Source organism: Ceratotherium simum, chromosome 3, assembly GCF_057802395.1.
Source record: "Ceratotherium simum simum isolate JZ-2026a chromosome 3, ASM5780239v1, whole genome shotgun sequence".
NCBI classification, from domain to species: domain Eukaryota; kingdom Metazoa; phylum Chordata; class Mammalia; order Perissodactyla; family Rhinocerotidae; genus Ceratotherium; species Ceratotherium simum.
In genome coordinates this window covers 97,489,569-97,504,204 of record NC_141902.1, presented here as the reverse complement: position 1 = coordinate 97,504,204, position 14,636 = coordinate 97,489,569, and the positions used below count along the sequence as shown (strand labels likewise).

The 14,636-nt window shown below is 50.6% G+C and overlaps 1 protein-coding gene across 2 annotated transcripts in view; it reads left to right on the top strand.

The window, feature by feature from the left end:
- Window positions 1-14,636, top strand: part of ARNT2 (aryl hydrocarbon receptor nuclear translocator 2) — a 179,399-nt gene that overhangs the window by 149,612 nt on the left and 15,151 nt on the right. For both annotated transcript variants that reach the window (XM_087429057.1, XM_087429056.1), the window contains exons 13-15: window positions 7,454-7,526; window positions 8,303-8,426; window positions 12,602-12,701. In XM_087429057.1, coding sequence (XP_087285183.1) covers window positions 7,454-7,526; window positions 8,303-8,426; window positions 12,602-12,701 — 297 coding nt within the window. The remainder of the gene's footprint in view (window positions 1-7,453; window positions 7,527-8,302; window positions 8,427-12,601; window positions 12,702-14,636) is intronic.

Genomic DNA, 14,636 nt, shown 5'->3' with positions numbered 1-14,636 from the left:
CCCATCTGCTCGCTTCGTCCCTTCCCACACCTGTGCTTTCTGCCAGGCCTTCCCGTGGCCATGTGTGGTCCTGGTGTCTGTGGACGAGAGAGAGCCTCTCAGGGTGTCACAGGAACAGACTGTGCCCTGCCCTCAAACTCGAGTCCCACCGTGGCTGAAGCTGCTCCCATAGCAAGTGAGGTCCGTCCTCTGCGGGACAGATGGTGGACCCAGGCTGGGGACTCAGCAGTCCTCTAGATTTAGATAGAAGAGCAAACTGAAGCTCCTCTTTTTTGGGTTTTTGGTACTTTTACATTGTTCATCTCCTTCACTCACTTCCAACGTTTATTTAAGCGTCAGCCAGCAAAGTCCATGCTTTTGTTGTGACTCAGTTCAACCCAGCAGATAGTCACGGAACACACTGAAGGGACACAGTCCTGTGCCAGGCGTCCGGTTGATTCCAGGTGCCTCCATTATGGTCCCTGCCACCAAGGAGGAGCCCATCACAGGGAGGAGTCCCGGGGAGGCTCCTGTCACATGGAGAACGTGAGAAGCGAGAAGCGGCAGAAGGGAAGGACAGATAAGCTGATGTGAGAGCACAGAGGAGGCAGACAATGAACCCGGCCCCCCAGGGCCTCTGAGGAAGCATCCGGCAGGCCGCCTGCGTGGGGCCTGGAAGGAAGGTGAAGATGCTCCTCCTAGAAGCAGCCACGGGCAGAGGCTTCAATCCTTTTTTCTGAATGTCAGGGAGCGTTGACAGAACAGAACAAGCATTCCATCCAGGAGTGTCCCTATGTATTTTCTCAACACAGGTGCTCTTGGCAGTCATTGAGGTTAGATGGGATGAGAATGCCCCTCGGATGGCGGACTCACACCGGAAGACTGACCTCTGTCTTCTGGACTGAGAGGTCTTCAGTGGGTGAAGGTACTCAGAGAAGTTTACTGTGGACAGCAGAAGGCAGTGACCACCATGGATGTGAAGAGGCCCTTTTTCAAGTTTATGGCTAAACTTAGCCAGCAGCAGGCAGACTTATTATGGAAAGGTCCTTAAATGCTCTGGGCTGGGGGGAAAAAAATTGCAAGCTTAGTTGCAGTCAGTCAGGAGCATCCAAAAGAAACTTCCCAGAGAGATGGAGCGTTTAATGATGAGCGTTTGTGTGAAGCTGCTGGAAAGAAAGCCTCTTTATCACTCCTGCATTTTTTCCTGTTATGTTGATGCTGGAAAACGATGCCGGAATGAAGCTCAGAAAACACAGGCTGCGGTCTTACATGCTGGCTGCACAACTTTGAAGTGCGCCCATGTCTTGGTATTGGGGGTCGACACTCTTTTACAGAGACGAGTGATGGGCTGTTCCTGAGCAGGACTCATATCGGCCTTTTCACATTTGACTACCTGAGTGCTATGTTTCTTTGTTTCCCGCATCTTTTCCTTCTGCATCTGCTCGGCCGAGCCCTCTTTCCTGCAACAGCACCGCTCCAAAGCCATTGTAAGTCTTCACAGCCACAACTGCGTGTTTTGCTGGTGTATGTGTTCCCTTCAACTCCACCATGCCTGCAGTCACGCTGGGCGTCTCAGAGCCCGTCGATAGCCCTCGCATACTCAGTGATGGCATGGCAGCCTCGGACCCAGCCACCCGCTGGTCGGTAGTGGGCAGGAGGCTGGGAGTAGGGATTCCTCGTCTCTGCAGAGCATAGAGCCGGGAAGGGGCCCACGCACCTGGTCACCAAGGCCCTACCTGGGATTTGTCCTGGGTCCCACCCTCTCACCCACCTGCAGCAGGCGGCCTGGCAGAGAACTGGGGCCCCACAGGTTCTGTCTGGGGTTCTCTCAGCCCGTCTCCTCCTCCTCTGCCTCTTCTCCAGGGCCCCAGTCGAGCCCTTCGCCATCTCTCAGGTGGCTATCCATCCTTCTTTCTGACCAGCTCCCCTTGCCTTCTGTGTAGCCCCAGGAGCAATCTCTCTAAAACACACACTCACGGTGCTCCCTGTCCCTGATCAAATCAATTCCAAGCCCCTTAAGGGGCATTCAGAGCCCTTCACGATGGGCATGCCAGCGGTGCTCCATCAGTGGTGGGTATTATACATGCCAACAGTGCTCAACCAGTGGTGGGTATTATGAGTCTCACTCTGGTCAGCTGAGTTTGCTGAGCCCCCAGCTGCCTCCGAGCAAGATTCCAGTTACTCCCAGGGCTACAGTCGCAGGCTGCCTCTGAGTGCTCCCCTAAGGCTGCTGGCTCGCTGACTCAGGCTGAGTAAGACCTCTGTCCAGTGAGCGTCCAAGATAACTGGCGGCATCTGCCCGGCACCCTGCACTCGCCGACGCAGGGAGGCGGCACTGACGGGAAGCCAGGCTTGGTATGTCCGCCTTGCCGTCATCAGCTCTTGCCCCGCCTGATGGGAGCAGCCCTTTGCTGCAGCGAGAGCCTGCTTCCCTCGCTTGTGCTGTCGCCAGCTTCCTGCTGAGCAGCCGTGTTTCTCCCCCCTGGAATCTGCAAGCACACCAGGGTTTATTTTCATTACATTGCCGCGAAACGTTCGAGAAGCCTCCTCAGGCCTATTCTCAGGATGGGGTGGCCTGCAGGTCAGCACTTCTTCTAGCTCTGGAAGCGGAAACCAGAGCTGTGGGTCAGAGATGCTGATGTCCAAACCACAGAGGGAGTGAGGTGAGGACCCTGGGCATCTGCCAGCCGAGCCTGAGACCTTGTTTTCTACATCCCAGTGAAAGGCCTTCTTCGTCTGGTCTAGGAGCCCCAAACTCCCACCCTAACGCCTTGGTCCACACCACACCTTCCTGCAAAATAGAAGCGCACACTTTCTCTCACGGAGTACGCAGCCGGGAGAGTGGTGAGGGCTGGCTTTCTGCTCCACTCAGCCTACGGCCAAGCACCCAGGGCACAGCAGCACAACCTGCACAGTGGCCGTGCCCACTCGCTAAGATTCTGTGCTGGGCTGGTGGGAGTGGTCATTAAGTCCTGGAAAAACACCTGTGGGTTGAAGGTTGGGGTCTGGAAAATTGTGCAAGGAAGAGAGGATGTTCCACAGATTGCTGCCATGGAGGGGAGTTCACTGTTCCAATCCCACAGAAATCCCAAAGAACAGATTTTTTTCTCCCCTGGTGGCTCGAAATGGTGTCTTGTTGGGCCCACAGCTGTGGGATGGGAGACACGGAGCGATGGACTTGGTTACACCATGGGACAGGTTGCAGGCTCCCCAGCCAGACAGACCTGGATTTGAATCCTGTGTGCCCTGTATCGAGCTGTGTCGCCCTGGCACAGCATTGATGCGTCTGGTTTCCAGTCATCAGCTCTTGTCCCCCAGCTGGTGGGGGGGCATTGAACTCTCTCTGAGCCTCGCTTTCTTTATTTGTAAAATGGGAACATTGCAGAGATGTGAAAATGTTGGCAGAGGACTGAGATTTTAGAGGCCCTGCACATGAAAGATGACGGTGGCTTCAAGATGTAGATCAAAATAAAGCAAAGCAAAACCATAAAGTAGGAATAGGAAAATATAGTAAGTTATGATTTTCCTATTGATGAGTATATTGATTCTTTTTAAATTTTTTGAAATCTCGTTTTTTTTGGAAAATTGTTTTTAGTGCTCTTGGTGTTACAAGTATGGGCTTAGGCTGCCTGGTGGGAAGTCACAGGCTGCTGGTTTTATCGTTAACCTTTGCCCTGGGCTCTCACCAAGGTTAGGAGACATACTATGGGCTCAGATAGAAGCTCGTTCTAGAACCTCGTTCTTCCCACATCGTGGCTCTTAACTCAGCACACTGCAATCGCTTACTGACCTGTCCGTCTTCCCCTGGAGACAGTCGGCTCCGTGAGGGCAGGGACCGCGTGGGCTCTGCGTCGTCCTTCTCTCCCCGGCACCCAGCACGCAGCTTGGCGGGGGCATTTCAGTGCACGCCACTGAATAGATGGCTCATCTGGGCTTAGTTCTAAGTGAGCTGTTTGCTGGGTCCTCCAACTGGGGCTCTCTTCTAGGAGGTCTTCCCTTGTGGGGGATGCACACACAGCAGAGGCACAGCGGTGAGAGGCGTGGCTGGAGGAGTGAATAGTGTTCAGATTGTACGTCTCTTCGAATGCTGAGAAAAAGCGTTTAGAAACAGAATTCGACCTATTTTGTGTTTCTCCAGAATTGGAACTCAAAATGGGAGTGGTAAGAAGGTAGATTTGGGCTACTTTGGGGACAAACTTTTTATAATTGTTTCTGTCCACAAATGGAGCAGGCTGCCTCAAAAAACAGTGAGCTCCAAGCACAGGAGGTCAAGCAGAGACTGGCCAATTGCCAGTCAGAAGAGATGATGTGCCAGGGGTTGCTGTGCCTGGGGAACTGTGGACAAGATCACCTCTGTGTGTTCTGTCCTTAGGAGCCGAGAGTAGTCGGTCAAAGGAATGCCTCTTTAGTGTGACCCAGACGGCTTGCGTGTGGAATTGGAGAAGCAAGGCGTGCCTGGGGGTTGTGTCGATAGTCACCTTTGCCCTCTGAGACCTTTCCACACCCTACCCTGCTGGTTGCCTGAGAGGGTGAACTTCATGGACAGGATTCAGTGGCTCCATTGCTCTCTGACTTCCAGTTGTTTGGCCAGTGTTGGGACTAGCCAGAGACAGTGGGGTGATAGAAGGCTAGGAGGGAGGTGGGCAGGGGCTGCATCTGTCACTGAAGCCAGGCTCCTGACGGGCAGCTCCTCGCAGGTCTGACCCCTGCTCCCCCATGCCCCTCTAGTCCTGGGAAGTCGTGCTTCCCCCTGATGCTAGCCCAGGGGTTCTTCACCACCCAAGTTGAGTTTCCCATACCACTGCCCACACGTGTTAAGTAACCCCTTCACTAAACCCTTTCTAACCACCTTCGAGATGCTCTCTTCGAGAACACCATCTACTTTCTGCAGACCGTTAGCATCCCTGACCCTCATTTTCCTCACTTGTAACGAGAGTTTAAAAAATACCTCCCTCGAGGGCTGATAGCTCATGCTGTGAGCCTGAGGTGAGTTGCAGGGAATGCAGACTCCCAGCAGAAGGGCCGGGCACAGCACACTGGATGCAAGTGTCCTTCTTGCCTTCCTTGTACGGTTGGCAAACTCCCCCTGGGCCTGTCTGACCACACCGCCTCCTTCTGTGGGGGCCTCCAGATCCTCGCCATGCCTGCGCTGGGGGTGTTTCAGGTTGCAGCTATCCCGCTGCCAGCGGCCCCTCTTCAGGGACTTGCTCCTCTGGCTGAGCTGGTCCACACCCGTACCTGCCCCTCCTTTCCAGTGACGTCCCCCTGCTCATGAACAGACTTTCCCTCCCTCGTACTCCCCTCACTTCCTCCCTGCTGAGTGTCTAGCTGGCCCTCCTTGAACCACAGGCCCAGAGGAAGGTGTCTGAGCGCTTCCTCTGTGGGGTCCTGTTGCCTCCCTGCCCAGGGCAGAGCCAGGGGTGACAAAAGCTTGATCATGAAGATGTTAAAAGGGGCCCACTCGGCCCCGTGGCACAGCGGTTGGGTTTGCGAGTTCTGGTTTGGCAGCCCGGGGTTCGCCGGTTCACATGCCTGGCGCTGACCTACTCACCGCTCATCAAGCCATGCTGGGGCAATGGCCCACGTAGAAGAACTAGGACCTACAACTAGGATATACAACTATGTACTGGGGGCTTGGGGAGAAAAAAGAGGAAAACTGGCAACAGATGTTAGCTCAAGGCCAATCTTCCTCAAAAAAAAAAGGAGGGTGCCCACTAAGATGTTTCTTGCTTCAAAATAGACAGTGAAAATAAACAAGGAAATCTTTCCAATTAATGGAAACACTTAAGTTATCTTTCTGTGTTCCAAATGCCCTGTGTTCACCCACACGGGACACAGTCTTCACAGCCACAATCACAGCGTGCATAACGTCTGTGCTGAGCTTTCCCACACGCTCTTATCATAGCTTCTGGTGTTTCCAGCTGGTCTTCCCAGTGGTCACTGTTAGTGACTGTGGAGCATTCACTCAGTAAATTAATAGACATAATTTACGAAGTCTCACCTCTGTTACAGCCCACTTTGCTTGGGGCTCTTAGTTCCTGCCGCTGCATAATTTCCTTAGCACAACTGCCAGCAGCAGGACAACCCCCTGGGAGAGTGTGACTGTGTCCTTAGCTCCTACTGTGGGCCGCCATATTGCTTTCCAAGAAGATGGTCCACACACACTTCTCCAACGGAGTGCAGCCGTAGTAGTTTCAACACCAAGCCACCATGCTGAACATGTTTTTACAAACTTAGTAGGTGAAAAATTGTACCTCAGGGTTGTTTTAATTTGCATTTATTTTGATTATTTTAATGGTAAAATGTTTCCCTATACTTGCTTATTATACATATATATGTATTATATATGTTGTTGTATATTATATGTATACATATTGCATGTTATATGTATGTTTGCCTATTTATTTATTAATGCTTGGATGGTCTGTTCATGTCTTTTGAATTGATTTGTGGGCAGGAGGTATGTGTAATTTTTTTTGGTAATTTGCTAATAATTTTTTGCCCATCATTCATCTTGGTTTTTGGAGTTGAAGAGGACCCTGTCATCCTGCCCTGTTTTAGGCTCTGAGCTGTAGGGTTCACTGTCCCTTGAAAGTAACCCAGTTTCCATATTTTAAAACACAAAGCAGCCATTTTCTCTAACGAGTCTTTTTCTTTCCCAAATGGAGCAGGCTGGTCGTGGCCAAGAGCAGAGCAGGCAGGGTCAGGAGCGTCAGGTCAGACCTGCTCGGTTAGGCCAGAACCACTTGCTAATCAGCCAGCTTGGACAGCCACGTAGCCTCTTTGAACTTCAGTGTCTTAATTTTAATGTGGCTGAAGTAACCATGATGGAAGTTTAGTGTGAGGGTTGGATGAGGTCACGTGAGCTCCTCAAGCTCACAGGTCAGCATTAGCTGAAGCCGACAGCTTCATTCAGTGTTAAACCCAACTGCTTTTCTGAATTTTGTTTTAAAGTGTTTCCTTTTTAGTGTGGTGTCTTTTTACCCTGCATAAAATAAAGTCATAAATCCAAGCTTAAGTGTAAATATTGGCTGCCTAAACTTAAAATACAGGGCTTAGAGTCTTGATTTGGGGCGTTAAAAAAAAACAGGGTCCGGCCCGGTGGCATAGTGGTTAAGTATGCGCGCTCCACTTTGGCAGCCTGGGCTTCGCAGGTTCGGATCCCAGGCATGAACCGACGCACCGCTCGTCAGGCCATGCTGTGGCGGCGTCCCAAATATATCAAGTAGAGGAAGATGGGTGCAGCTGTTAGCCGAGGGCCAATCTGCATCAGCAAAAAGAGGAGGATTGGCAACAGATGTTAGCTCAAGGACAGTCTTCCTCAAAAAAAAAATAAAATAAATAAAAATTGAAAACAATTTAGAGATCAATTGGGTGTCACCCACTGTGGCTTTGGAGAGCAGGGAAGGTTCTGGTTCAGCCCGTGGACCCCGTGGCGGCCCTTCACGACCTTTGTTGACTTCTTGTCTCACAGGCAGCTTCAGCAGCAGCAGGCAGAATTGGAGGTGCACCAGAGAGACGGGCTGTCATCATACGACTTGTCGCAGGTGAATTTCTGGAAAACTCTCTCCCAACTGGAACTGTCTCCAACCCAATGGACTGAGGACTAAAGACAACCCTTAGCTTGAGCCCCTCAGCCCACAGGTGTATTGCTCCACCCACCCTCTACAGTGCAGGGAGATTTATTTGGTCCCTGGGGGTCTGCTCACTCTTCCATGCAGAACTGAGCCAGGAAGAGGATGAAGCATGTGAAGCCCAGGTGAAGAACTATGAGCCATAGTCAGCCAGTCCTGAGAATGTCAGAGGGTTGATGGAGCTCCACAAGGCTGTGTGTGAGCTCCAGTGCTCAGAAGCCAGCAGGAACATTCTGAACCCGTCCGTCCTCCAGCTTCACAGCCCTTTCTCCTGCCTTTGTCTGTGTCCCTCCTCTCCATACCCTTAGTCCCCCTCTCTTCTCTTCCTCCTTCTCTTCCTGCTGCTTCTGGCACATGGAGAAACTGCAACATGTGTTGGTATGTGGCCTCTCTCATAAATTAAACTTTATGTTCACTTTTCCTGATATTTAAAGTAAGCTGACTATTTTTATTTGTCTCTAAGTAATCAGTGTGACTCCGTCATCCTTTCTGTGACCTCTGGTTCACACCCCCACCCATCTGTTCTGGCCTTTCATACATAGAAAAGCTCCCCACCCTATAAAATGTTCAAGCCTGAAATGCCAGCGATTCCAGAGGGAGGGGGACATGATAAAGGAGAGCTGGTGAGCGCTGGAAGCACACCTTCTGTGCCTCACACGTGGATGTATTGTGTTTTAATGTGCAAACAGGTTCCTGTCCCCAACCTACCAGCCGGAGTTCACGAGGCCGGGAAGTCCGTGGAAAAGGCAGATGCGATCTTTTCCCAGGAAAGGGATCCCCGGTTTGCTGAGATGTTTGCAGGAATCAGTGCATGTAAGTTTCCAAACAGCGCTGAGGTTGTAAGGATGTGGGTTTACAGTTGCTGTCAGCCATCTAGAGGTAGCCACCCTTGAGGGAGAAGGTGCAGAGGGTGAGTCTTCAGTGACTGTCAGAGGCTATAAAAAGAGCACTGAATACAGGAGTCAGATGAGCCTCTACTCCTGGCCTTGCCTCTCACTTACCTGTTACCTGGGGCAAGCAGCCTGGGTTCTCTGACATCTTGTCTTCAAATTTGAGGGTTTGGAATAAATGAGCTCTATTCATCCATAGTGCAGCTTAGTTTTATTAAGCCAAAGACAAGTCCCTGTCAAAAAAAATCTCAGCTTCATCCCTAACGTAGAGAGGACCACATTTTAAAATAAAAATATGCAGTAAAAAAAAAACCTACCCACTGTCCTACCACCTGGATATAATTATCTTTAATTTTTAAAAGTATGTCTTTTCTGTCTTTTTCTACGCATATGAATTCTTTTTGTATATAAAATTGAGTTCATACTGTTTGGTAGCTTAATTTTTTCACTTGATAATTTATTATGAATAATAGTATTTCCAGATCATTAAACAATCTAAATCACTTTTATGGCTTTCGTAGAGTTCCATTATATGGATGTTCCATAATTCACTCAGTGAACCCTCTATGATGGTCACTAGGTTGCCTACCTATGTCCATATTGCTGTTAGAGAAAACGGTGCAGTTCTGAGTTGTCACATGGAACCCATGCATGTAGCTGCCTCGTTCTCCCGCTCAGATTACCACTAAGATTAGCAAAATATAAAACTTAGAAATGTCTTTGGTGGATCCAAAATCCAGAAAAAAGTTTCCATTTTCACATGGTCAAGGAATTTCTGCAAGATACAGTGTAATCAGGATCAGTTGAAGGGAGAACCCAGCTGACTTACCCAAAGGAAGCCTGAGAAATGCTGTAATTGGAAGGGAACCCTGGTAGCATCCTAGTAGGGCTGACGAGCTAGAGACAGTGTGGCTGAGGGGAGGACAGAGAGGCCCCCCAGCAGGTGAAAGAGAGCAAACCTCAACCCTCCTGTTGCCAGCATGTGTGGTGGAAGACCGCAGCTGTCACACCCACCCGGCTGTGGACCTGATGCCAAGAAGGCAAGGAGGGCGCGAGAGCTGCCTTCTGCTGAGAGCAGCGGGTGCAGCACAACACAGTGTCCAGTTGCCAACAGAAAACCTGGTAGCACGACATGGAAGCTCCCTGCAGTTGGTTCCCACTGGCCGTCCACACGTGCCACCCGCCTACATCAGTGTTTCCTCGACTTGTATAGAGAAATACAGTTTCATCCAGCAAGAGGATGTGCTATTGTTGTGGAACATCTAAAAGGTTTTTCTCCTTTCACATAAGCCTGAAATGTTTGACCAGATACCCACAGCATTTCTGGGAAATTCATTTGAATATTATACAAACATAGACGCCTTCCTGTAAAGACGACAAAATAGAAAAAAAAAAAATCAACAGACAAAAAAGAAGGAAAGGAAAATATCCAAAATTTTTCCACCAATCCATCTGCTTTCATATATGGAAACAACAGAAAGACAGTCTCAGATATGCGCCATCTACTTATACTTCCTGGAAAAACTACCTGCAAAAGATTATGCTTGTTTGTGAAATGAGTCAAAATATTAGAACACAGAATAAGTGATAGGTTGGAAAAGCAGTAGTGATTAAAAATGAAACCACCAGCACCTAGAATTAGTATAAAAATTGTTAAAAGATATAAAAGATATTTAAAAAAATGAAAACCAATATCAAATCAATTCAGCAAAGATTCAGACATATTTTAGACTAGGGGTAATAAACTGAAATTTCTCATCACTTTATACTATTTCATCTCTGACATTTGTAGGGAAATATAGCTTCAAGTGTATATAAACATAACCACTAATTCAAGGGGAAAAAAGAAAAGAAGGAAGGATGTCTTACTTCCAAACCACTTCCAGGAAAAGACAAGAAAATTTTTAGCAAATTGCAAAGTGCTCAGAAGAAAAATAGTGAGATGGCAAGAAAGTATGAATATCAAGAGTGATAAAATGAGTTGATGTTCAAGGACTCCTGATTGATAACTTCTGAATAGTATGCTGCCAAAATACAATATAACCAAAACACAACAAAATGCAACTATTTAACCTGAAAGAGCTGGTGGTGGTGATGCCTGCAAACCCAGAAGCAAAGTAGAGGCATCAGTATTGCCAAAGAAAGATTCCAAGCGTTCAGTGGGCAAAGAGGCTTACTTTATAAAAGATAGAGTCTAAAATGAAGATATAAATGTCATGAACAGTGAAACAGGTGAAAGCCAAAATAATTAGAAACACAAGAAGATCCTGATAAAACTAAATTGTAGTAGATTTCAATAGGCCTTTCTTCATCTCTAACAAATCAAGTAGATCAAAATAATAAAATGAAATGAAGAAAGATAGAGAAGATTGAACAATAAAATCAAGGATATTTAATTTTGTACCCTACAAATGTTCTGGAGCAGTTAGAAAAAAATGTGTTTCTTATTTACCCAAACCACCAAAAACTCTTAAATGCATGAGGGAAAGAAAGGCTTGCATTAAGTCTGTAGTCAAGAGAAGTCCCTAAGTCTACCTTACTTCTGCCACTTTTAGCCTCCTCTCTTTCTCCCCAAGATCAAGGCCTTAGGATTGGGTTGGAAATACACACCCAAGTCTGAGCTTCTTTCACCCTGTACGGATTTCCTACTGGGCCCACCGTCACTGCAGCAAAAGCAAATGGACCAGGAAAACTGCTCAGTGCCTCCGGTTTATTAACATGTCACAGAGGTTGTTTACACACGTGGGCAATTCGGCACGTGGTCCCTGAAGCCTGCTCTCTTGGCCCCAAGCCCGTGAGCCTGAGTGTCCATCACTGCTCACATCCACTCGCTTGGCCATCCACCCCTCTGCCTGTCCTCCTACCCTCAAGCCAGAGACAGGTGCAGACATGAGGTCTGTCTAGTCACAAATTAATTGCCACGTAACCAACCTTTATTTCCTTTATTCCAGCTTCTAGTTGCAGGCGGGGATGTTAGGGCTTGTAGGAATAAGATGTGTAGGCATTTTGAGATTCTAGGGAAATGGGAGGGTGCTTCAGAGAGCCCTGGGCACCTCAATTACCAGAGGGAGTGAGAGCGCTCCCATTCCCACTGCTGTTTCTCAAACCGCCAAGGAGAGCGCCCCCTTCCTCTTGTAAGGTCCGAACAGTCCAGCTGGGGGTGGAACCTGTTCCTTCAGCCTCTCTGTGGGTTAGAGCGCAGAGCTCAGTCTTCTAATGACGATTCAGTGGGGCAGAAGAGCGTCGATTATGACGCATCCCAGCTGGGTCTGAGTCTTCGAACTTGCACGAGGAGCCGAGCCTCCCAAAGGAACCCTTGTGGAAGGTCGAGGAACACAGGTCTGGGGCTGCCCCCGGTACGTCGGTCTGTGGGCCATTTCACCACCTGCTGGGTGAGGACAGCAGGTGTGGGCAGAGCACTGGGCCCTCCCTTGCTGGCTCATGACCTTGGACAAGCCGAGCCTCAGTTTTCACACTTTAACAAATGCTTGAAACGTTGAGATGCTGTGTGCTCTGTTATCAGGCGCCGTTCTAAGCACGTCACCTATGTTAACTCATTGCATTCCCACCACAGCCCTATTATTATCGCCATCTTTCATTTGGGGAAACTGAGGCACAGGGAGGTTAAATAACGTGTGCAAGCCACACCCCTAATAAGTGAACAGAGCTGGGGTTCAAGGCCAGGTTGCTGAACATGGAGCCCGTCCTCTCAGCCATTGCTCTCTGCTTCCTTGCACATAAGATGAGATGTGTCATACCCACCCCACGTGCGTGGATGAACTCCATAAAATAGTGTCTGAGGGAGAACTTTCATTTGTTCTTTTCATCTTCCCAGCTCTCGAAAAGGGCCTGCCTTCAGGTGGCCTGTGGCCCAGCCTAGGCATCAGAGCACAGCCTGATGCTCTCACATGCAGGGAAGGCCCCAGGACATGGGCATGCAGAGGCCAGGGCGGAGCAGGCTGCATGAAGACGGGCTGCCCCGAGCATGCGCGCTCCTGCTCGCCTACTCCCACCCCTGCACCTGTTCTCGGGGCTGCCTGCCTGGTGGTCGGAAGGGCAGGGCACCCTCCCATGTGACCCTTGCTCTGGTTTTCCTAGCGGAGAAGAAGTTGATGAGCTCAGCATCTGCAGCAGGAACCCAGCAGATCTACTCCCAAGGAAGCCCATTCCCCCCGGGACACTCGGGAAAGGCCTTCAGGTACATGCCCAGGATGGGGGTGGAGGGGTGGGCAGATGCCCCCTCACCAGGGAAGCTCTGGTCTCAGAGCTCGGTTCTTTGTGCAGCAAATACTGCATACATCAGGTAGTGGTCACCATTCTGCAGGCCCTGGGCCAGCTGAGGTGGCTCTGGTTCTGCCCACGAGCCCTCGATGAGTTGCCATAGATGCGTGGTGTCAGTTACTCTTTCTCGGATGCGAAAGGCACCAGCCACTGTGTTCTGTGCGGTGCCTGCAGGGGAGAAGGGAGTGAGTTGGCCTCAAGCCAGCACCAGGATGGGGCAGAGCTAGGGACACCTGACAAGGTAGCAGGAAGTGCCCCATCTTCTGGTTCCCAGAGGCCACAGCCAGATCCAAGGAACAGAGGATGACAGCCCATTGTGTCTGGGGTCTCAGTCTAAAGGGCCACTCAGGGGTACAGGCAGGGTGTTCAGCCTTCCCCAGGCCTGGCTCTTAGCATCAGGGGCCTCTCGTAGGTCACTGAGGAAGCCTGGACACCACCAGAGGCAAGGCCTGGCCCCAGTGCCTGCTGGGAATCAGGAGCACAGACTGGGGAGAACAGCCAGAACATGCTGGCAAAGCCCAGGAGGCAGGAGTGACGCAGGAGGCTTCAGGTCTGGGAGAAACAGAGCACGAGACTGCGGAGGCTTGTGGGAGAAGAGGGACTTGAGGAAATGGGCTCCTGGAGAGAGTTGGGTGGCAATGGTGTGTGGGGCGGAGTGGAGGAGTGAGGCTGCAGGGGCACTCAGCACAGACAGTCCGGCTGGAGATGCTGAACCTGGGGGGGGGGGTGTGTCACAGAAGAGTGAGGTGGGTTGGAGGGCCTCTACGGAGATGGAAAGGTGGCTTGTACCCGGCTGGCTGTGCCAGGAAGGAGTCAGGAGAGGACAGCAGCCCCTGTGGGGAGCCTGGCAGAGGGAAGGAGCTCACTCAGTGCTAGTCCACGGCATGAATGAATTGATGAATGAATGAGTGGAAGGACGCCTGTATGGCCTTAAGCCTGTGGACTGGGCAGAATTTCCTGTCCATCCAAAGGGCCTGAGCTGGTTTGAGTGGGAAGGGGGTGGGGTTGCCCTGAGACTCTAGCAGAGTGGCGTTGCTACACACCTCTAAGCATGGGCTGACCCTGCATCCTGCTGTGGCCTGCTGCCTTGGCCCTGCCTGTCTGCACCCAGGCAGCAGCTGCAGCCCAGAGGCCCTGGGCAGTGCTGGGCACAGAGCCTGCCCCAGCCCCAAGAAGGCCCTGCCTTTCAGCCGGGGCATCTTTCCCAGGGCCACCAACGCTACAGCCGGCTCTCATCAGTCAGTGCTCTGGGAGGGCGCTGAGGGGTGGGGAAGAGGCCCCCACAGAGAACCATGATCAGAAAGGGCCCTCCGAGGTCGTACGTTCGTCAGGAAGGAGAATGGGAAAGGAGTCCTATATCACGTGGGGAAGTGATTTCAGGGAGATGGGAGTGATATTCCCCTTTTACAACTTCTGGGTTAGTGCATGAATGTCTTGACATTCTTGGGTTCTCCCTATTTTACGAGGGACCAGATAGCATAGAAAAAATATTAAAATACAATCAGTAAAATTGTACCCTATCTTCTCTACTGGTCTACAACCTGCCTTTCTTCAAAACCTGGCTGAAACTCCCCTCCCCCAAAGCCTCCGTGTTGAGCCCCATTTCTCTCCGCTGGAGTCACTGGATTCACCTGAGGGCGCCCAGCACTCTCCCTGTGCTGAGCAGTCCCAGGAGGCAGGAGGAAGGGCCTGGAACGAAGTAGAAGTCTCTCCCTCTTCCCATCTTTCATGAGCTTGGTGTGCGATGGGCATAGCTGGAAAAACCTCGCGGAAGATGTGCCCAGCAGTGCACACAGAGCAAAGACAGCGCCAGAGGTGGAGGCTGTGGAGGGACACGCGGGGAGCGCCGTGT